The sequence below is a fragment of the Blennius ocellaris genome, assembly GCF_963422515.1.
Source record: "Blennius ocellaris genome assembly, chromosome: 6".
Classification (NCBI taxonomy): Eukaryota; Metazoa; Chordata; class Actinopteri; order Blenniiformes; family Blenniidae; genus Blennius; species Blennius ocellaris.
In genome coordinates, this window is record NC_137655.1 from 26,465,324 (window position 1) to 26,489,674 (window position 24,351).

At 45.3% G+C, this 24,351-nt stretch overlaps 1 protein-coding gene across 1 annotated transcript in view; it reads left to right on the forward strand.

The window, feature by feature from the left end:
- Positions 1 to 24,351, forward strand: part of man1a2 (mannosidase, alpha, class 1A, member 2) — a 229,906-nt gene that overhangs the window by 156,817 nt on the left and 48,738 nt on the right. The window contains exon 7 of the mRNA XM_080498671.1: positions 17,601 to 17,695. Within this exon, the coding sequence (XP_080354797.1) occupies positions 17,601 to 17,695 (95 nt within the window). The remainder of the gene's footprint in view (positions 1 to 17,600; positions 17,696 to 24,351) is intronic.

Genomic DNA, 24,351 nt, shown 5'->3' on the forward strand with positions numbered 1-24,351 from the left:
CTTTCTCTTTCTCTTTCTCTTTCTCTCTCTCTCTCGCTCGCTCTCTCTCTCTCTCTCTCTCTCTCTCTCTCTCTCTATCTCTCTCTCTCTCTCGCTTTCTCTCGCTTTCTCTCGCTTTCTCTCTCTTTCTCTCGCTTTCTCTCTCTCTTTCTCTCTCTCTTTCTCTATCTTTATCTCTCTCCCCCTCTCTCTCTCTCTCTCTCTCTCTCTACTTGATCTCACGAGGGATCATTTGCCTCCTCCTCAGTTTTGTGTCAAACTGCAGACGTAAAACAAAGTGAGAGTGTTTGGAGGTGAAGGACTGTCATGGCGGCGGCGTCCAGCAGGAGGAGGCCAGATGCATGTAGGACGGAGTCACAAGGAGACGCTGTTCGTCTCCCTGCTCACCGTAATGGACCGGACCAGTGAGTGTGAATGTTACCGACACCGAGACGGAACAGCACTCATGTGACACGGTGGGATTTTAGAAATGGATATGAAGAAAACAAACCAGGAAATGTAGCAGCGACGCGTCAAGTCCCCGGCAGCTGGCTTTTTTTATAGACATGTATTTATTGAGTTGAAACAAAACATTCTAATACATCCAACAATGATGCATACAACAGTCCAACCCCCCCCAGGGAAGGACATTCCATAATCATACTTGGATCATGTTCATTGTGTCGTTCTGACTACGTACGGTTTGAGTTCTTTTCTAAACAACAGATCAGTGCAGGGAAATGTGTTTACCTTGCAGTTGCAGCCAAAACATGTCAGCAAGGTAAAAACATTGTCCCTGCACGTATCTGTCGTTTAGAAAAGAAGTCAAACATCACATAATCATACACAGCGGCGTCGTCATCAGTTAGGAACATAACACCTTCAAGGTTCCAGAGTTTCCTCAACTTCACAGTTCTCTCAGGATACAGATTCCAGATCTCCCTGAACTTGGCTGATTTCATAATGTATTGTGTATTTTAACTTTTCAAGGACAAAGCAGGCTGATAGTTCTTTTAGCCTGCGACTTACTGAAGGTCTCTTGAAATCACGTCTCGCTTGGGCTAAACTTAAGTCAGTCATTTTCTTCTCTTTGCTGTTTAGCACGCAGTCCTCTGGATAGAGATTAAGAGTACAAAGTGCAGGACAGGCAGGTCCTGGATTCAGGGTCGTCTGAGAAATGCATTTTATAACTCCATTCCAGAACTTTGGTATCTCAGGACAGACAGTGAAAGAAGGTGCCCTTTTTAGAATTACATTTAACACAGATATCAGGAATATCTGGATTCATCGTATTCAGTCTATCTGGAGTAATACAAGTTCTCATAATCCAATTCTATTGAGTCAGTCTAAGATGTGTATTGACGGTGAGGAGTTGAGCTTTGGAGCCCACCTCCCTCCAGTCCTCCGAGATGAGTGTTCCTCTGCTCAGCAGCCTTTAGGGTGTTTCACCAGCATATTACAGAATAAGGACATCTGATCCTTGCCAGGACAATTATTCACTGCTCGGTTTTCTAATATGAACAAAAGGGTTGTATATAAGAGTGCATCTGTGTATAAATATAACTTCTTAAGTGTAAATATTTAAATAAGAGTGTCCGAGGAATATCATATTCATTTCTGAGCTCTTCTTTGTATAGATCCGTGACTTTACAAACACCCTTTGTTGCCCACATTTTAAAACCTTGGTCTTGTCTGCCAGGAGAGAAGTTGAAATGACTGCACATTGCGCCAGACATTAATTGTGCTTCTCACAAAAGGGATATCGGTAAAATCCACCTAATTTTTTTGACAGATGCCGAGTATAAACAAGTGTCAAGTCGAAGGCCTCGACAGTTATTGGACACTTATTTGACCCCATGGTAAGTAAGGTTCAGGCACAAAGCAGTACATTATGGGGTTATATTTGTGCCAAAATTCTGAGCGAGCGATGGGAAAATTTGAGCGCAAAAAAATTAATTGTGCAAGCACACTAATAACATTTTGAGGAAATATTTAAATTGCGCAAAGACAAACTTGAGATTGCTCAAAAATCATTTCTGCGCTCAGGTTCTTCCTCTGCGCGCTCAACCTCTCTCTCTCTCTCGCGCTCAACCTCTCTCTCTCTCTCGCGCTCAACCTCTCTCTCTCTCGCTCAACCTCTCTCTCTCTCTCGCGCTCAACCTCTCTCTCTCTCTCGCGCTCAACCTCTCTCTCTCTCTCGCGCTCAACCTCTCTCTCTCTCTCGCGCTCAACCTCTCTCTCTCTCTCGCGCTCAACCTCTCTCTCTCTCGCGCTCAACCTCTCTCTCTCTCGCTCGCTCAAATCTCTCCACGTCCGCGCTCAAGTTCTGCTGTGCGCTCGCTCAAAATGTGCAAAGCCCAAATGTGACAGACACGGTTGTCCACCAATCACAGAAATTTGGGGCGGGCATTGAACTCTGATTGGTTGCTTGGGTTTCTGGAAGTGCCTCATAACCAACGAAGAAGAAGAGGGAAAAACAAGCAGAAGGGAAAACAGAAATAAGGAAAGCTAAAGATAATGATCCTGGATTACAACATGTTTTCCCCCGCAGTTTGTTTTTCCCTCTTCTTCTTCTTTTTCTTCTTCGTTGGTTATGAGGCACTTCCAGAATCCGAAGCAACCAATCAGAGTTCAACACCCGCCCCAAATTTCTGTGATTGGTGGACAACCGTGTCTGTCACATTTGGGCTTTGCACATTTTGAGCTAGCGCACAGCAGGACTTGAGCGCGGACATGGAGAGATTTGAGCGAGCGAGAGAGAGAGAGAGGTTGAGCGAGAGAGAGAGAGAGGTTGAGCGAGAGAGAGAGAGAGGTTGAGCGCGACGGAGAGAGAGAGGTTGAGCGCAGAGGAAGAATCTGAGCGCAGAAATTATTTTTGAGCGCGCAATCTCAAGTTTGTCTTTGCGCAATTTAAATATTTCCTCAAAATGTTATTAGTGTGCTTGCACAATTAATTTTTTTGCGCTCAAATTTTCCCATCGCTCGCTCAGAATTTTGGCACAAATATAACCCCATAGTACATTGCAGCTCTAATTTGAGCAGCACAGAAACACCGTTGTAAATTGGTAAGTGTGACCCTCCTCTCTCATACGGCAGGTAAAAGAGTGATTGGCTCAACCTTCACCTTCTGTTATTCCAAATAAATGTTATAAATAGTTGCTTCATTGGTAAGAACTGTGGCGGTAGGGAGAAATAGATATAAGAACTTTGGTAGTACATTCATCTTTATCACATGTATTCGCCCCATCAGTGAATTGGCATTGATGACCAACTATTCTTGTATTCAGTTACTGTAGAAACCACAGAATCATAGTTGCAGGATTCTAAATCCTTAATGGTTGGGGTAATGGTGACACTAAGATATTAAAATGTATTTATTGCATTATTGAAAGTGTGTTAGTGTCATTCATCCTGGCTGAAGCTCTGTTGGACAGCAGTTGATGTTTCACATTCAGCATGGACGCGACATGATGACCTTCTCGTACTGGACAAAGCAGCAACGACGTGAGAAAAGCTTTTCAAAAAATGCAGTGAAAATGAAAATGCATTTCACCAACGCTGTTTAAAACACTGAGCTATAAACTGACTGTTTTCCCGAGTTGTCAAGGGGAAATTAGAGTTAGTTGCGAAAACAAGTTCAGCAAGACCAGATGTTTGAAAAAGAACATGCACTTTGATTGTTATGCCACTTTGTATGTATGCACATACTGAAGTGTATATAAACAAGTCGGATCCAATTATTACAATCATCTGATTACTCTGTTCTGGGATTTTATGTCTCTGACAAATGTTCTCATAAATCCTCAGCAAGTGTCAATGCAGGAGATTCAAAGGGCAAAATGAACTCGGTGAAATATAGGACACACTTTATATGCATATCACTTAAACGAGTGTATAGTAAGTGGTGAAAAATGTAGAAAATGTTGCGTTGCAACAGGAGAACAGCTTGCAGTGAATTAAAAAGGGAAACCTGAGTGTTGGGAGGTTCTGGCACATAATGAGGCCACCCAGTCGTTTCCAGCAGCAGTTGCTCAGCTTCCCCTCCTCGCTGAGGTTGTGTGATGACATGCTCAGTAACTGTGACACACACACACACACACACACACTGAGCATAAGGCAAACCACGATGGTGTAACAAACGAGAGAAATTTTAATTCCATCATAACTATGCATTCCACTGTGAAAACAAAATGACTCCAGTCCTGCAGAGAGAGACGGATTGGAAAAGTGCAAAGTCAAGCGGAGAGGAGAGTGGGAAGAGGAAGAGTTTAGTACGACAGGATGAAGTGGGAGAGGGACAGGCAGGAGGGAGAGAGAGACAGAGTTTGGAAGTGGAGATGACAAGTGGAACAATTTGGGGAAATGGACCATGCAGTGAATCCAGGAGAAGAGAGAGGACGGAGGCCAATCAAGATCTTTAATGAGGGGAATAAGAGAATAATGAAGAGTGGGGAATGAGGGAAGGAAATGTAGTTTGACTGGTGCAGTTCATCTCAACTCATGTTGAGATTAACTATTAACTGCTGACATGGCCTTGATACGCTCTAATTGTCCTCCTGTGACGCTAAAATGCAATTTTTCTTTGACTATATGTATTTGTATCCCTCAGCCCATATTATTGCTGTCAGGCTGAAGCAAAAGTCGAAACACTTCCGTTCCTTTGTTGCTGTATTCAGTTGTTCAAAGTGGAGAAGACGCAGGAACGAGAGCTGACAGTGTTACAAAAAGCTGCTTTGTCTGCAATGTTCTGCCCGAAGGCACAAGGGAAGTGATTCAGAGGTGATCACAGCTTTTCTAGAGATATTATCAGGACAAAGAGGAGCTCTGCAAATACAAACATCGGAACTGCAGTCAGTGTGGGAATTTGTCGTTGATCCACTTAAGAGCATGTTTTAAAAAAAAATCACAATTACAATAAAACACATCTAGACTTTAGAAGTTTAATCATTGATTCAGCCCTCTGACACAACCTGTCTGAATGTGCCCCACCATGAGAGGACGATTTAATCCCGTCAACTCCCCGAGAATTCCTGATGGCCTGGGTTTTTGTTCCCCGGCTCGACCTGCCGTCACAGGAGCTGCTGAAACCGACTGTACCTGTTAGCCACCAGCTTCTTCAGCCGCCTCCTTTAATTTCTCTTATCCCGCATTTGCATTTTTGTGCAGTAAAGAAAAGAGCCGGCTTTGTTCTATTTCCAGCCTTCCTCAAGGCAAAAGATGTTCACGTTCAAAAAGAGGAATGTGTTGGGAACTAATGCTGAATACAGTCGAGACGCTGTGAAGACATCGGGCGAGACGTTGGGAGGTAAAACGTTCACGGTGAACAATAAATCGTCATCACTCCAGTATTTTGCTGCCGTCACTGTTGATACTCGGCGTGGCACATCCGTCAGTGTGATGTGGTGTGATGGAGACCAATTAGGTGATCAGAGAGCTAATTCAATGACGGGCTGTTGGGTTTTTCTGCCTCGTGGCAACTCATCGTCCTTCCTCCTGATGTGGGGGAAGTCAATGATGCCAAACAATCAGTTGATGGTGAAGTCACACACACACACACACACACACACACACCGCGGGTGACTTAATCCCGTCTCCCGCTGGCCCTCGGGGGGGCCGTCTTACCAAGCAGGCGTATTCAGAACATTTCACAGTCTCCCCCTTAATCCCTTTAGGAGGCTCCATTACATGTCAACAGTGGCCCACGACTTAAACCAAAGTGTGTGTGAGTCTGCTGGTGCACAAGCAGTGTGTGTTTGTACGTTAGAGCAGATTATCACTGTGCGGAACTTGCTGATCTTGTTAAGTCGTTTTAGGATTGACTTGATTCTTATCACAGTGTTTATGAAGACCTTCCAGTCAAGGGTTTGGCTCAATGGTGAGGTTTAATGTGCTTCCTCTAATGAAGTAAATCACTTTTATTTGTTGCTCTGTGGGACTTCTGTTTGGTTTTTGATGAGAAGAGTAGTTTTTTGGTTTTCTTTTCAAGCAGATGACAAGTAGCTTCAGCTCCTTTTCCACCGCGCCTTCTGTGCAAGGACGTTATTTTGTTGTTGCCTCCTTGTTAATTTATATTCCTGCTTGAAAATCATGTTACTGCCTAGGTAGAGCTGCTCAGGTTGATTTAATCTATAAAATCATGTTACTGCCTAGGTAGAGCTGCTCAGGTTGATTTAATCTATAAAATCATGTTACTGCCTAGGTAGGGCTGCTCAGGCTGGTTTCATCTAAAAAAAATCATGTTACTGCCTAGGTAGAGGTGCTCAGGTTGATTTAATCTATAAAATCATGTTACTGCCTAGGTAGAGCTGCTCAGGTTGGTTTAATCTATAAAATCATGTTACTGCCTAGGTAGGGCTGCTCAGGTTGATTTAATCTATAAAATCATGTTACTGCCGGGGTAGAGCTGCTCAGGTTGTTTTAATTTCATAACAGTTGGAAAATATTTGGATCAGTGTGATAACTGTAAATAATATATGCAGCACTAACAAGGTACCCATGCCCCTACCCCCCCCCTCTTTGAGTGTCCCCCCCGGTCGTGTACAGCAGCCATGCCAACTTCTAATAAAGCAGCAACATGGGGAGACTCTTAGTCTCTTCTGGTTGCAAGAGCAAGAAGTGTTCCGACATCAGAAGCTCTCAATCACATCATATTGTCTGTCCAAGCTGCCGAACAGGACAAGGGGAAGAGAAGGAAAACAACAACAAAAAAACAGTTTTTGCAAAGCTGGGGATCGAGATCCAAACAAAAAGAAAGAAAGCAGCATATACATGTCCATTGTCCTGACATTGCTGGTTCGAGATCATTTTTAATATAAATGATGACATGATAATACAAACATAAAGAGGACCCTCTCGGGTTATTTCACAATTTCAAGCCGCTTTTGAACTCACCTGATTTCTAACCAGTTGGATAAAGTCCCATACTCTCTGTGCCTGAACGTGTTGAGGCATCAGGTGCAAAGAATAAACAAACAGTCCCGTTCATGTTGAGCAGTATCATCCACATCTTTGTGAACAAATCCAAATCTTCAGCCTGTTCGCCTTCAGGAATGAAGTTGAAGCGCCGTCCTCTGTTATCTTCAGCCGCTCGTCTCCTCCGTGGTGAGAAAGTCCATTGCCTCTCTGTGATCAGTGAACTTCATCCTTTTACCCTTCGACCTACAGCAGAATCGGTCCGGGGACACGAGGGTGAAACTATATACTATACATCCAAATTATAGAAGTGGTTCCTGGCATCTGTCATCTTTCTCCTCTTCTCAGCCGTCTTGGTCATGTCGGGAAAAGTGCATCTATTGGGACCAACTGTCTCTATTTTAAATAATAGGCCTACAATTTTAGACGATTTTTAAACTCGCTCATTAATATGCTTTTTAAAATGTATGAATTCATCAATATGGATTCCTAAACATTTTATGGAATCAACTATTTTAACATGTATTTTCATATTCCTGACCTGATCACTGCACTTATGACTGTTTGAGTGGAAAATGATATAAAAGGTTTTGCTAAAATGTTATGATAACTTATTATAATTAAATCAAGTATTTACCAGCTCAAGTTGTTCATTCAGAAGCTTTCCAAGTATGTGCTTGTGTGAAATAAACTCATTTGTGTCATAGCTGCCAAGAGCGTCCCCTGTGTTTTGTAGTTTTGTCTCGGGACTGTTGCAGCCCAGACGCCGCCGGCGTTGGACCCGCCTTCACGGCAGTGTCCAATAGCTGAGCACTAACCCTGCGAGCTGGTGGTTTTTTCGGTGGATTAGCGGCGCTGTGTTCTGTTGCTCTTCATAAAACACCAGTTACTGCGTTGTGAATGTAGTTGAAGTGTTAAACTGTGGCTTCACCGAGGTTCCAGTCTTATCACTCAAGCGGATTTGGGGTCAATTGGAACGTCTCCAACTCGGCCTCCATCTTGCTCGGTGATGTCACGTGACCCCCAGTTGGGGCTTTTTATACAAAAGTTAAGTTTAAATGTATTGGTAAATAAAGCTTTTATTAGGCGAGTTTCAATGCCAGTTAGTTTTTGTGTACACTCCCAAAAATGTGTGACATATTGAATTTTGCCTTGTCCCTGAATTGTTTGCATCAGATCTGCATTTCTGTGTTTGTGTTCACTGAGCAAGAACATCCTTCAGCGATCGATTTTGAATTTTGCTGCAATGCATTTTAAAAGGCTGATCACTAAAGCTGTCAGCCCTGCAGGGGAAATGGTAGAAACGGTCGACAGCCGACTGTCGGGGCTCGTCCCCCCCGAGGATCTTTTCCCTCAGTATCCTGGTGGCGTCTTCTTTGCTCTAGTAAATATGATGTCGACTGAGCAGAGAGAGACACTGAGGCCTTGTGGTTATTCTGCTATAATGATTCAGAAATGTGTCTCGACACAAACTTCATTTTGTTTTGTTGACAAAGCAACATTGGTTTCACAAATGAGTATTTATCAGTAGAAGTGGAGCATGTCATGTGAGTGAAGGTTGAATAAACGTCACTCAACTTGTTGAATATGTAGAGACGAGCTCAATCTGGGAAATCATTCCCTGGCAAAGGTGTGCTACTCTGGCACTTTTACGGATAACCTGTGTCGGATGTTTTTCATATTACACTGTTTTTAATGGCGTCATGACCAAACTCACAGATGCATGTTGGGATTGAAGTGTGTAGGTATCAACCCCCAACAAAACTAAGGAATGGAGTACGGTGGTCTGGCTTGATGCCTGCTGGTGAACATGTGGCAGCAGGGTGCCGCCGTTAAACCTCCAGTCCCGCCATCCATGTCAATGGCTTTTTTTTCTTTTTCTTAAACGTATCACCTCCATAAGCAGGGTTTCACACCAGGGACACTCTTTTCACGGAAACAGAGAAAGCTTCTTCTTCTGCCCTGTCTTGAAACAATAGTTCAGGAAAAGTTTGAGTAACACAACAATTAACTGGAAGCAGTAACTTAACCTCCATACCCCCCCCCACACACACACACACACACCTCATTCCATCGATGTACCAGCTCACACCTTCCAGCACTGAACATTTCCACCCCAGCAGAGCTCCGTTGGTGGAGTTTTGTTAGAGCAATGTCGACCATGTTGGTGCAGATGGGTTCTTTGTCTCAGGTGGTAGAAACGCTGGTCTTTTACTGCCCAGGGTTGAGGTTGATTTCACTCTCCTCCGTGTCCATCAGTCGAAGTGGAAGTGCTTTCGGGGCAGTGCACTGAACTCCATTGTGCTTTCAGCGGTGGATGAACACCTTGAATCGGAGGTCTCAAACAAAAGCCACGTTTACACCTACCTGGGTTTTTTTTACAAAAAGTCACATTCCCCCCGACCTTTAAAAAGAAAAAAGATCTTCATTTCCTCGGACTGGCATATCCATCTGGTTCAGAGCTGCTGTGAGCAGCCAAACCTGTAGGGGGCAGTGTAGCAAGAAGCATGACGCCATGATAGCCGATCAGAATCCTGAAGAAAAAAACAGGACGTCCCGAATTGTGACGTAAATATCCTCCGACCCCCCTTTAGATGCAAACAGAGACATAGATTTGATCCATCTCTTCACTATGGACGGAATTTTCCAGAATCATCGTTTGTGGTGAGTCGTGGCTGCGGTCATGTGTAATTGCGTGGCCAAAAGCAGAGCAATATCACTGTTTCTTCAGATACCCAGGTACGTGTCAATGTAATGAGTTTGAGACTCCTGCCTTCGGTGGTTCGCTCTCTGTGTTCAGCAGAGTGTTGACAATATGAAGTCACGGGATGGTTTAGCATTCATTACCTCTCTATAAAATAAGCACACTCTGTGTTCTAAATCCACAACTTCAGCCTGAGAACCAGAGGGAACTACAGTTGCAATTGCAAGTCATCTTTTTGATATCAGTATACTCGCATTATTAATCTCAATTAATGAGGTTGTGCCCTATCTTACTACTTAACAACTTTTATGACTTCCTGGCTTTCCTCTCTTGGGTCTTGCTGTGTTCTGTTGTTTTTTCAGCTTTTTTTGACAGTGGCGCAATGATATACAGTATATTTATAAATAGAATAAACATTGGACTACTTTGAAGTCAAAGTGCAGCCTGTTTCAGTTTGATGGTGCCCAACGGAACAAGGTAAAAGCACCGAATAAACAGGATGTCTGTACCCCTGATTCACCTCGTGGGTCAATTCCAACAATGCATAACGCTGCTTTTGTTTGCAGCTACTTCTCCCAGACAGCAGCTTTTGCTTTCATCCTTGCCTGCATATGCGAGCAGAGGAGGAAGATGATTATCATAAACTCTAGTTTTATCTGTGAAGGTCCCCCCGTCTCCTCTGATGGCTCGTTTGGCTCCTGCACCTGCTTGATGGCGTCAGCCACAGAATTGCCAATAAAACCTTGTTAAGAGCCTCAGTGCAGCCAGATGACGGGTCACGGATACATGGACGGACTTTATGATGATTGGACAGACAGTCCACACACAAAGCTGACACAGGTTTACAAGTCGGGGGCATTTCAGCATGTTTTATTAGACTGTGTTCCATTATTGTACTGGATGGCAAAATAAGGTGCTCCATCATAATTTCATTCAACTTGAGGCAATGGGGATGATCCAGCTCCGAAGGGTGCAGCCCGGACACCTCGGCAGTCCATCACAGGGCAGAGGGTTGCTTTTGGTGTTGATTTACACGATAATGGCTGCTGGGGTCACTGAGAACATAACTTTTTGAAAATGGCTTCCAGAGTCCAACTTTTTGGCAACGCCCAGTCTCTGTGTAAACAGGGAAAACAGAACTTTTTCTGAAACGCCGCTCCTGCACATACGTATGGTCATAATACATTTTTAGTTGTAAATAAAAGTTTAATAATGAAGGAATCCAGGAGCGGTTTATGCCGATCACTCAATTAAGTGTTCATTTAATACACCGTTGTCTGGATCACATGCAGGAACTCTTTGTTTTCTTATGAACAACCAATACTGAGTGGGCCAAGATGACCAAGAAAGACCGTCGAGAGCACACCAATACAACATGCAATTGTGAATTTTCTGTATTACATGAACACAGCACCGTTTCTGTGTGTACTGAGGTCATTTTCAAAAGGTTTCTGAAATGAAAATGCAGAAATGATTATCATGTAAACGGGGCCTGAGAGATTCGAGCAGACGTCAAACACGTGTTTTTGGACTATTGGAGGAAATTAGGCTAACCAGAGATGTTAATGCACATTATTAAACTATAGCGCTAAATCAGCTGCACTGGAGAAAACTCACTGCAGTCAAGTTTCTCCTGTGCTCTTATATCCTTCACAATGTTTAAGTCACTGAAGTCCCACTGAAACGTGCTGTATGTACAATGTTTGAAGTAAAAAAGAGAAGTAATTACTTTTACAGGACCTATATATTATCTTACCACCAGTGCCTGGGGATTCATCATTCTGAAGTGGTTTTAGAGAAAACTCTGACAAGAATTCTAAACTTGTTTCAGCAGCGTCTGCCCTCAGTATTAATGTCATTGAAGTGTCATCCAGGTTGTGCCCCTCCCGGTCCCTCCCAGTGATTTCCCCCCCCTTTCCCATTCATGCATTTCATATCCTGCTCATATGTGGCCATATCTCTGCATCTGTTGGACAGCCTCGTCTTTCTCTCTCCCTCCTTCCCTCCTCTTGTCTGTTTGTTTCATGTTTAACTCCACAGTTTAACCTCTGAAGCCTCCACTACGATCCCACTCGCTGCTTAAATATTCTGCAAACAGCAGTGTGTGTTATTGCTCCCTCTTACTTTGTGAGACAGCAGGACTTTTCCATAGATGTGCTCTGTGTCTATAAAAGCGCTCAGCCGTGGCAGATTGTGTTGATGAATCAGCCCCCGTCTGCCCCGTGTTGAGGTGCTTTTCCCTGCGACGCTGCTCAGACTGACTATTGTCTGCCACTTATATAACTCCCTTTATGTGTTCTTTTGTCCCACAATCGTCAGTAAAATCCACAATGTAAAACTGGAAGACGAATATTATTGAACAGGTTTTTCAACAATTTCATGTTCGATGTGGATTTGTCTCACAAACAGGTTTATACACCCATCTGGCAGTTATTTGCTATTTCCAGCTTGGTTTCACTGTCGCACAGTAAAATCATATTTGTACCAACAGATTTTTTATGGTCTCTTTGACTTGTTTAAATTGTACTTATTTAACAGCTTTTTTAAGAACGAGGGTGGCGTCAAAATGCACCAAGGCAAGTCCAAATGCAAAAAGAAGTGGCAGCAACGCAGAACGTCTGAGCTTACTGAGAGCAAACTCTCTAATTTGTCAAGAGTGTTTGTCAGATGGTTGAGGAGGACCAGGGCCAGGAGGCCAACCACAGTGCCCCAGACCCCCACGCTCCAACTTCTCAGAGCAGACAAAGAGCCGGTCTACCCAAAAGTCCAAAAGACTTCGAGAGGAAACCATGCTTGAATTTCCCTCCAGCATCAGATTGCAGATTGGCCCAACTGGATTGCAATCTTCATACCATCCGAGAAAACACTGAAAGAGGAAAGCCTTTTTCAGCAACTCTTTCAAATTCACAGCGGACCTTCTCTGAAAGCCCAAGAGTGGGGCCCTGGCATGTGCAAAGTAGGAACTAGAAAACAGTGTGGCGGCTGCACAGGGAGACTCCTCCAGAAGAAGTGTTTTGGGAGAATGTCCTTTCCAACTGCTGATTCTTCCACCGTACACCCCTTTTAACATGGCAGACTTCACCATGGATGAAGTGAGGGCAGTCCTGACAAATGCACAGGCAGAATCAGCCCCCGGACCATCAGGCACCACTTATAAAATCTTCAAATACTGCCCACTGCTGCTGAAAAGGTCCTCAAAGCTCCTTCGAACACTGGAAGAAGAAGCTCTGGACTCTTGCTGAGGGCTTCTTTGTGCCAATAGAGCTAAGTTCCACAAGACTCGACCAGTTCCGGGAGATTTCCCTGCTCGACGAAGAGAGGAAAATCTTCTGGTCCATCATTGCCCAAAGGCTGACAATGTACCTGCTCACCAATGAGTTTATTGATCCCAGTGTTCAAAAAGGAGGAGTACCAGGATATTCCGGCGGCCTGGAACATACAGCAGTGATTAACCAGCTCATTAACGAAGGCAAGAGTAACAACACCACACTTTCTGTCATTTGGTTGGGCCTTGCCATAGCTTACCCGAGCATCCCACACCAGCTGATCCCAAAGGCTTTAGATTACGCCCGAGTTCCATCAGAGGTAGTTGATCTTGTAATGGCACATATGGATGCGCTGCATGACACTCTGCTCGTCGAGCTTTCATGGACGACGTGACAGTGATGTCTCCATCTATCCAGGGGACACAGTGGGTTCTGAGCACACTGGAAAAGATGGCCACTTGGTCACACCTGCAGTTCAAACTGGAAAAGTGAAGGGGCCTCAATATCTTGAAGAGGAAGCTAAGAGGACACATCTTCAGCATCCAAGGCTCTGAGATCCCAACAATCGAGGACCAAAGCATCCGATGCCTCAGAAAGTAGTACGAGAGCTCCCTAAAGGACAGCGGCAACCTCGCAAACACCAAAGCCCAGCTCAACACCTGGCTCAAGGCAATCGAACACAGCCAACTGCTCGGGAGGTTCGAAGTCTGGTGCTTTCAGTACGGCATCATACCTCAGCTGCAATGGCCCGTCCTGCTTTAAGACTTTCCCATGTCCCAAGTAGAAGGGATGGAAAGGCTGTGCAGCAAGTTTTTGCGCGGATTGAGGAGTTTAAAGCCACAAAGGCAAGGGTCGTCTGTACACTCTCGTCTAAAGACGGGAAAGTAAGACATGCAAGCAAAACCATTAAATGCATCAGAAAGTGGCAAGCCGTGATGGAAGCAGAATCCCACTGGAAACACCAGGAAATGGTGGGTGTGGTCTGCCAGTGACGCCTCAGCCTGGGACACTACAGCAGGAACAGATGGAACAGGCCAAAGCCAGAAGAGGCCTTATGGTGCAAAGAGTCTGTGAGGGAGAAGAGGAGGTTGGACTCACTTCTCAGGGTGGATGGACGCAGAGGGACCAGGCACAGGAGTGACCACTGTCCTGGACAGAACTGTGGCACACCGACCAAGGGAAGTTAAGCTTTCCCCTGCGCTCTCTGACTGATCTGCTACACGTGGAGAGGAAGATCCATCTTGCCAGCAATGTGGAGCAGTCACATGTACAGTGAACCACATACTGACCGGCGGCCCAAAGGCAGTGGCAGAAGGGTGGTACACAAGGAGGCATGACATGGTCCTTACAGAAATTGCTAAATGGGTGGAACAGCAGCGAGTCAAAATCAATAACAAGCAGGCCCAACCACCCAAAGCCATAATCTTTGTGAGGGAAGCAGACAAGGCCCATAAGACCAGCACGGCGGTCAAAAATCCACCTTCTGTCTTGCAGCGAGGCTCCGACTAATAGTTGAAAGTGGACTTGAAGTGGAAGCTTGTCTTCCCGCAAGACGTTGCAGTGACCTCACTCCAACCAGATATAGTCCTTTTATCCAGGAGCACCATCATAGTGGCCGAGCTCACTGGGAAGGGAGGCTAGCCACATTCCATCAACTAAAAAAATCCAAGTCCCAAGATCTGGTTGACGAAGCTGTTCTAAAAGGGTGGCATGCAACCAGCTCCCCCATTGAATTCGGTTGCCATGGTTTCCCTGCAAAGTCGGTCTGCAACTTCCTCCAGAAAATGGGTCTGGGGCCCAGACAGCTAAAAAAGAAAGCCACCAAAGAAATAGCAGCAGCAGCCAAGTCCAGCTCGAGATGGCTATGGCTGAAGAGAGCCCACAGTTGGAACCCTTCTGAAACTGAAGAATCATCAGTCTTTGCTGCCCCACTGAGGCGAGGTGTTCAGGTTTAGGGGCAAAACACCTGAGACCCTGAGATCCCTGCTGATGATGTTGACGGGTTCCAATAACATGGATGCTCCAAGGAACACCGGCTTGGAAGACTTGCAAATCTTCTTCCTGCAGTAGCAGCTTGTAGCAAAGTATCTCTGATGTTTACTTCACCATCCAGAGTTTTCCCTGCGAGTGGATTGTCTTGTGTTTTTTTCTGCAGTGCCCTGCTCCCACTAAAGGTCAGCAATCATGCACTCCCGTTGTTGTAATTAGCTTAACTCCAAAAGATGAAAAAAAACAAAACGCTAATTATCCTTACATGCCTATAAATCGCTCTGCAGCGTGCTATAAAGCTGTGTTAAACCTAATCGCTGCTACATTAGTAGGTTAAATACGGTGAAGTATTAGCTGTGTGCCTCCGCGGCGAGTTTGAAAAGTTTGGTGTCAGTTGAATGTCTTTGTCAACTCTGGAGGTAAAGTGGTCACTTATTAGAGCTGGGACTTTTCATTTGGCATTTTGTTAATTAATGTTTTGATCCATGTGGGCACAGTGTTTTAGTCAGCTGTCAAAAGCCAGTAAAGGGCTTATATTCTCTGCCCTGCCGTGCATGTCAGATTCATTAAGTTGACGTTTTTAGGTTTTATGTTATGAGACAATATGTTCTTAATGTTAAACGTTTCTAGTTTTCTACCTGGTAGATACTTGCTTTGCGTTTCTTGAGCTTTAAATCTCTGCCGGGACTCCTGAGACCACAGAGCGGCTGTGCATACATTTGTTTTATAATATCTCTGGAGTTAACAATGGATCTTAAATGGGGAAAATTTAAAGCAATCACTTAATCTTTTGCTTTTTTGTGTTGGGCTCCGGGTAGTCAAATCCCTCCCAGAAGGTTTTCCATTCCAGCTGGAAAATGTCGCATTTCTTTCTGAAATTCCATACAATGAAAGAATGTTGATCTATGAATTTTAGATCTGTTGGATATTTTATCGTGCGTCATACACCGGTTTTGAGACGGCTTCCTGTAAAGCCCCTGCATAATTCCCATTTAGAACCTATGACAACAAGAAGAAAATTCAGCAGTGACGTCAGCCAGCTGCCAAAAAAAAAAGGCTTTTTCGGCAGGACTGTTCGTACTCCGATAAGAAGCTGTGGAACTGGCAGGCCACGCCCCCTCACGGTAGCCACACTTCTGCGAAGCGGCGTTTGAACTTTCCAATGGCACTGATTATTTCCCACCTCCAGTGCTTTCAGAAACACATTTCTCTGAACTGTTTCAGTAATGAAAGAGAAAGTTTTTGTCTGAGCTGCGATGTTGGTCTGGTTCTAACTGCAGGAGCTGACAGCTTTGAGTGATGCGTTCAGGTGCATCACGTAACCCCCCCTCCGACATATTAACGAGCTGTGGGGCTCACAGTAGCGAGGCTACAACCTAAATATGATTAAAATATGAGTAACGGTCGGTAACAAGCTAGAATACACATGCGCAGAACAGCACAGCAGTGCAGAAAGTCTGCTTTTTAGAGCTTTTAACATGTTTAATCTCACTAATGCATTTGACGAGGGCTGTCAAACACCCTGAGGGCCTAAACTGAAATGCTCTAATCTGCCCACCAACCCACCAAGCAAAGTGTTAACATTTTCTGCACAATTCCTTAAGAGTAGCGATACAACAGACACCCGAGCTGGGATATCAGAGATGCTGCCATGAAAGATGGTAAACTTGCATGAGCCTCCCAACCGTGCTGTCAGGGTGAGTTTATAAAAACAACCCATAATGCAACAGCTATAGGTGAAGTTTTTTCAACATTTCACTGTATCTTGCAGCAGAAGTATCATTAACATTGGCTTTCTGTTGAGACTTTATGAATTTTTTGTAGCAATTGTTTGGGTTTGTGAAAATATAAACATTTTAGTCACGTATACTTCACACCATAACAAAGAAATACATCACAGTTTGAGTTGGAAAGGTTTTTATGGCAGTATTTTACCAGTTCAACGAGCTCTGGATGAAATTAGGTTTGTTTGTTTGACACCTCTGGTTTAGAAATTAAAGAAAGGAATTCTCCCTATCGTGGTCATGTGGTCTGAGCTCCTCTAATGATGTGGCGCATGTTGAGTTGACGGATGCTCAGAAAACCCTGATCACTCACTGTTTTACATTGTCAGTTCATTTCCACCGTGCAGCCTTAGAATATTCCTATTCCAGCATCTGCTCCTACCCGCTTGCTTCAGCAGCAGAATCACCTGCGTCTCCTTTTACCTCTCTGATTGGCACGCTGAGAAAACAACAAAGGTTGCAGCAGACGGATGCAGGAACTTGTCAACTCCCCCAACGAACGCTTGTCCGTTCCTCTGCGTCACTCTGGATGAATTAGAAAGCAGTCACGGTAACAGGAATTCAGCTGTGGCGCAGTTCACGCGCCGCTCTCCCGCTCCGCTCGCTCCATGCCGTTTGACCTCCGAGCTTTCCTTGTTGATGTCTCGGTGGTACCCTGCAGCATTTTATATTACTGTTGTGCACGTCAAAAGGAGGTTTTGCATAAGTGAGAGCGCCTTTCTCGGTGAATCTGCTCAGCCCTGACACTAAGTGGCCATCATTTAGCCGCCCTCTGTCTTCTGACGTCTCCCTCTGTTCTATTTGCCTTCATCCTGCATGTGTTTTGGTCGTCAGCAGTTGTTTCATGCCAGTACTTGTGTTGTGTTTCTGAGGAGGACGTTGGGCAGAGGAGGTCGATGGACGGCAGGACATTCCCATTGAGCACAATGAAAACGCATTTTAAAAGTGAACTCTTTCTCTCTCCAGGTGTTTAAAATGAAGGCAGTGCAGCTGGCTGAGAAGCTTCTTCCTGCATTCAACACGCCCACCGGCATCCCCTGGGCCATGGTCAACTTGAAGAGGTTAGTATTACCGAGGTTTGACGGTCACATCTGAACCCATCTAAAGTTTGATGCAGTTTTAAGCCGCGGTTCCACTGCACTCTCTGTGCCGGGGCAGCGTACGTTTTTCGTGAGGACCACAGGCTACGATGCAGCCGTCTCCCGATTGGTCGTAACGAAAGGTAGAGAACGTGGAGAAAGCCGGCAGCAGAAGTGGAGATCGTTTGGGAATCATTACGTCACGCTATGGAACGTAAATGAAGTGAGCCCGGAGTGCAGATTGGATGCAGTCATGTATCACCCGCGGTCTGCAGACGCACAATGTGTAAACCATGGAGGGGCTTCACGAAGCAGCACCGTGCTGCGGGGAGGCGGCGGTTATTCACATCTCAAAACTAATGTCCTGACACCACCACAACGTCTGAATGTTCCAGTAGTCTGGTCCAGCCCAAGTATTTGCCCATTTTAGTTGGGGATGAGACCGATCCAGTCCAGTAGCGGTACCGGGTTCCGATTCTACCATAATTCACGGGTTGGAAATTTCCAATCCAACCTGTGCAGATTTCTGATCCGTGAAGCCTCGTCTGCTTCACTGCTGCTGAAACGACTCCAGTGTTTCCCTGCTGCAAACTGTGGACTGGATTTCCTGGAGGGAGGCGGGTCTCAATGAGACGTGGAGGAATGAGTCAGGAAATCCAGTCCACAGTTTGCAGCCAGTGAGCAAGCTAACGTAGTAGCACTGTGCTAGCCAACTGTTCATGACCACATGTTGCTGTTTGGACGTATTTCAGGCTCAAAACAGCACAAAGCCTCAGAAACATGATGTTAGTAAAGCCGTTGTACAGCGAGGCGCTGCTCTGGAGCCAGACGTCACCGTTTTAAAACTCCAGCTCACCGAGGAGAACGGCGCTGACCACAGCATCAAAATGATGAAAAGCAGCTCCTCCGCTGTAGCAGGAGATTCACACCTCCGTGAAGCTGCGTCCTCCTCCACGCTAAACTCCCTGGAAATAGTCCCAATGGTCGGAGCTGCTTAGAGCTGGAAACATTCTGTTGGTCACGTGTTGCTAAAGAAATTCCCCAGAGATTAATAATGTGATTCTGAGGTTTTAAAGATAGAACTCATTCATTATGAGATGATGACGTCACTCAGACACCCACATTGTCCAAAGTGAACTAAAATACTTTGTACTGCTTCCTTTTCTGACCTCTAATTGCCTTTTAATAATTTCTTTCTATGTTTTTTATTTTAGGAGAATACATGCATAGATTTGTACATTTCATACTTGTCTGTAGAGAGGAGTTTATCACAGCCTCATATAAAATGATAATAATGATAATATTAAAGCAAACAGAGCTCTGGTGTCGGAATAGTATTGTATTGGCAGATATCCAAATTCAGATATCAGGATTGGATTGGAAGTGAAAAAACGTAGAGGCGCTTCTGTGGTTCAGCGTGAAATTTGCCAGGAAAACCTTTCCGCTGTCCGCATTGGGCAGGTTGTCCGCTCCTTAAGGTGGGTTAACAGTTAAATATGTGTCCCAGTACAGGGTGTCCGCTCTTACAGAGGTTCTACTGGATGTGAAGCAGTGTGCTGACGTTTACAGTATTTTTTGAGTCATGTATGATTGCGAAGTGAAAATACAACAACCTACTGCCAATTTTGCAGATGTTTTCATAAGTTTTCCCAGTTAAGTCTCTACATCGATCTTGTGATCCATTTGCTTCTGACCTTTAGAATCTGGGCTGATGTTGGTGTTGCGAAGCAGAAGTAATCTGTTACCTTCCCCTATTGGTCATTAATTCAGTAGTAAACTTGGAGCAACTTTGTTTTGTTTTCAAGACGGCCGCATGCATTTTAGCAAGTTATAGCATACACAATTTATATCATCCTCTTGTACTTAGCGCAAACCATATCTTTGACTCACATACTCAACAGTAGCTCCAGTGTTGCTGGTTGCATATGAAGTGACGCTTTTAAATTTCATTTATCTGATAAACTACATCTCAATTTTTTTTCCAAAGAAGCCATGTCATTTTAAAAGATAAATGGCAAATGGATCACAATATTATAGTTGACGTTGCAGAACGAAATACCGTATTTTCTGCCCTATAAGGCGCACCGGGTTATAAGGCGCACCTACATTGATTGACACAATTTACAACTTCATTCATATATAAGGCCCTATAAGGCACATGGAATAGACCAGTGGTCAGCAACATTTATAGCTCAAAGCCATTAGGTTACATTTTCCACTGATTCTTACACCCAGAGAGGTGCACACGCATTATTTTGATAGTCCTACCTGCAGCCTATGCCAGGAGGACACTACACACAAAACCTTCTTCACTTGCAACTACCGGTAATAAACTAAACTACATGAACTAAGCAACAAAAACACAACACAACACAATTATTACCGACACCACAAACCAAATATAACCCACAATAATTGCATTTAAAACACCACAAACAGCTGCAATGAATTATGGGAGTTTCTATCGGCTGCACTGAGGAGCTCAGGTTGAATTTGTCGCTGCAAGGCATGATGTCCCATCATGCCTTGCAGCGACAAATTCATGTTTTGTGTTGTTGGAGGTTATTGTGGGTTGTTGTTGGGCTTGGTGTTGTGTTGATTGTGTTTATGCTGTGTTTTTGTTCCCCAGTTTAGGGAGTCATTATTTCATCTAGTTTATTTTGGTTTGTTAGAATGTTGGTGTGCAACCATGAGTGATGAAGGTGTTGTGTGGAGTGTCGTCCGCTCTGAAGATTTAGAGTTGTCAAAATAAAAGCTTCTGGTTGTTCAGCTGTCAAATAGCAGTCTCGAGTAGAACAATCGTCCATATATAAGGCGCACCGGGTTATAAGGCGCACTGGCAGCTTTTGAGAAAATTTGATGTATTTAGGTGCCTTATAGGGCGGAAAATACAGTAGCCATATTGTGTCTCTTAATCAAGACACATTGAAGTCCCATTTTAAAGTCCAACTCTTTCACCTCCGTGATTACTTTGACTGATGTGTGTCTCGGATGTAGAGAAACTACAGAGGCTGAAAGCGGCAGAATGTGCCAGTCGTCCTCTCCGGTACCAGTGCGAGTGTGGAGACGGTGTAGTGAAGCCTGATCCCCATTTAACAAGCTCACGCTTTCCCCGGTTTGTGGAGACATACACCTTTGAAAACTGTGACGATCATATTTCCTTTCTGCCACTTTGTACCCACTAAATCTCACACGCTGACCTTTTTAAATGTTATGTTTGAAAGTCCTGATTTATTGTTTGAGGTCTTCAAACAATGATTTCAAATCGCCCCGGGATGCTTCCTCTGAAGCTCCCACACATCCGCACTCCTCCTACGCAGGTGCTTCGCGTGTTTGGTCTGATTAGAGCTCTTGGCTGGGCTGAGTGGGAGAACGCAAAGTGTGCTGGAAGGGCAGGACAACGCGCACCTTCGTCACTCCCGTTACGCAAGGTGGCCGCTGTGCGTGTGCGTGTTCTGGTGGGAACTGTCGGCTGGGGAAATGAGTGACATAGAGCACGTGGCGCATTTTGACTCAGTAAAAAATAAAGCAGCCTCCAACCCAAAGAAGCTGAGCAAATCAAAGAAAAGGTGAGGAATAGGTTTTCTGGACAGACGTGGAGTGACGACGAGGTGCATGAACTTTAACAACAACAAGAACGATTATCAATATGGTTCTTCGTTAATATTGCTCCATTGTATGTTTTAGTGTCTCTATCATGTGTGAAGCAGGATAAACTGTAAGGATTTCCTTTTGGGGTCCACATTTAAAAGTGCAGTTTGAGACCCTGTTCATTGTTTTTTTGTTTGGGAAGTTTCACATTTACACTACAACAGTTTCAAAATGATGGTCGTTTACATGAAAACGTCAGATACGCTGTAAACTAGGCTGTTTTCACGTTGGCCTACGATTGGGCACTGTTTGTTGTTTTGTAATGAAACCACACATGTAGCAGAGAACAATATACGCTATAAACATCAACAATGCAATAACACGGACGTTCTAATGGACCAAGTTGGATTGTTATATGGACTGGGAGTCAGGACACTCTGGAGGAAACATTGTTCTGATTGTCCAGCTACTGAGCATGTGCAGAACAGCTGTTTCCCACGATCATGGTGAGCATGCTCAGTAGCAGCGTTTCAGAAAAAGCTTTGTTCTATTTCATCCTTCCAGAACGCCGGAGGTGGTGCTTTAGGTGCTGGATGTTCCATCTCGCACACGTTCAGGTCAAGTAATGACATCAACAAAGTCACCGTGACCCCTGGTTGACCTGATGAGTCTGTAGCTCCCGGCGTCACCAGGTGATCGGTTCCCTCTATCTTCTTGCGGTTGCGGTTACGACAGCAGGTCGGTGTTTGCTTTTCACAGCTTGTCCCCTGTGGCTTCATGACCGTAAGGTTGGCGCCTCCAGGATTCTCGTCCGCTAGAAGCTGTAACTCCCTGTTTTCCTTTTGAAGTGCGGCTGTGGTACCACAGTCCGCGGCAGGTGAGAGCATCACTGGACTAATGTGACCAGTTTACCAGGGGGCTGGCGGAGGTGGTGAATACTGTGCACCTATTATCATCAGCGGAGATTCGCCTTGTGATTGTGTGCTAACTTAGCCTCGGTAGCTCCGCGGCTACACCACTGTCTCTCCTCTGTGTGTTAAACAGCTCGGGTTCCTCTGCTGTGTTGTGGGGCTTTCTGTTGGCACCACTGTGGTTACCCTGATCGCTGGAGTCTCTGGTGTGAGGGGCGACACGGGCCCCCTGTCATGCAGTGGGCTCACAGCGGGCCGGTGTTTTGGCACAGCTTGCTTGTTTTAGCTCTCTCTTGCTAACAGCAGTGTGCGCGCTGTGGTTTCTGTTGGGGGTTGCTCCAGTGAGATTCACTGGGCACATAGTTTGATCACTCTCGGCCGGTGCACTCGTTGGCCTGAGTCAAGCTCCTCCATCGAAGCCGCTGTTGTTGAAGTAAAAAAAAAAAAAAGGGAAACAGCGTGTGTGAGTTTCTTCCTCAAACCTCCTTTGCACATAAGCAGCAGCACATACATGTGTTGGAACTTCAGGCTGTATTCCCGGCGTTCAGGCGTTTTCTACCGGTTCTAAAAGTTCATCATGTTCTCGTCCGCTCAGACAATACCTCAGCTGTGTACCACTTCAACCACCAAAGTGGTTGTGGTGTCTGCGGGTGGCACACCGGCTCCTCACGTGGGCTGACCCCAACGTCCTGAGCCTCCAGGCAAAGCATGTTCCTGGTCTCGGGAAGACTGCCGCGGATCTCCTCTCCCGTCAGAAGCCTCTGTCCAGGGAGTGGAGACTTCATCCAGGGGGGGTGACTGTGATATGGGACACTTTTGGCAGAGCAGCAGTGGACCTCTTGGCTGGCCAGGATGCCTTGGTGCATACCTGGCTCGCCAGCCTATTTTATGCATTCCCTCCACTCCCCCTCATGCTAGCAGTGCTTCACAGGGTCCAGCAGGATGGTCACCAACTGCTTCTGGCAGCTCCATGCTGGCCAGGAAGACCATGTTTCCCGCAGTTGCTAAAACTCCTGCAGGGAACACCGTGGCGTCTTTCAGAGAGGAAGGACCTCCTGTCTCAGGTCAACAGATGCGTAGGGCGTCTAAATCCGTGTTGGGAAACTGATTTAAAGTGCGTGTCTCTCAAGACGGCCTTCCTTCTTGCTGTGGCAACAGCAACAGGTGTTTGGGAGCTCCATGCTCTGTCAGTCTGCGCTGGAAGGCGGATGGCTCTGGGGTGAGTCTCAGGCCAAATCCTGCATTTTCACCCAAGCGGTTACTTCCTCATCATGTAAACCAGCCTATCGAGTTGGCTGCCTTCAATCCTCCGGACTCCTCAGGGGGGAAGGGTGAGCCATCAACGCTGTTGTTCCTGTGGCTGTACCGTCCACAGCTTCAGGCCTTGAGTAGGTAAGGATTCTTCATGACCTTTCTGGTACAAGTCATCCAGTGCTTAAAGCACCGCCTCTTGTGGTCTGGAAGGATGAAAAACAATGAAAGTTACATATGTAACTACGGTTCTGTGAATCCTGTCACTCAGGATCCTCGTGTCCTTGCCAGAAGACTTTGACAGGAACAGATGACCTGATGACCCCGGTAGATATAGACTCTCTGGGTCATCCAGGGGTCACGGGTGACTTTGTTGATATAATTACTCGACCCGCACATGTGCGAGATGAAACATCCAGTGCTGAAAGCTCCGCCTCTAGTGGTCGTCCAGGATTCATGCAACCGGAGTTACACATGCAACTTTGGTTTTCCCCCATTTCAATTGAGTTTTTCAAAAAGCGGCATTTTCACTGGCTCCAGGCTCCATTGTGATGTAAACCGACACCAAAAACGCAATGAAAGTGCCGTTTTCTCTTGAAAACGTTGCGTAAACAAGGCCTGAAAGCAATGGTCTGTGGTCTGAGAACTTTGGATTGTCTGGGGAACGCTGAAAACGTTCACAACTTCATTTGGTCTGGTCAAGCTGCAGTTTGAAAGTGGATCAAACCACTGAGACAAGGTCAGTTCAACAGTTCTTCTAACCAAGAAAAGTAGAAATTCATTCAGATGCGGCGGAGCTGAAAAAGATGGCGGAGAGCACAGGTACACTACACATCCCTCTCTTTTCTACCTTCATTTCTTTCCACCGCCTTACTCCTTTTTTTT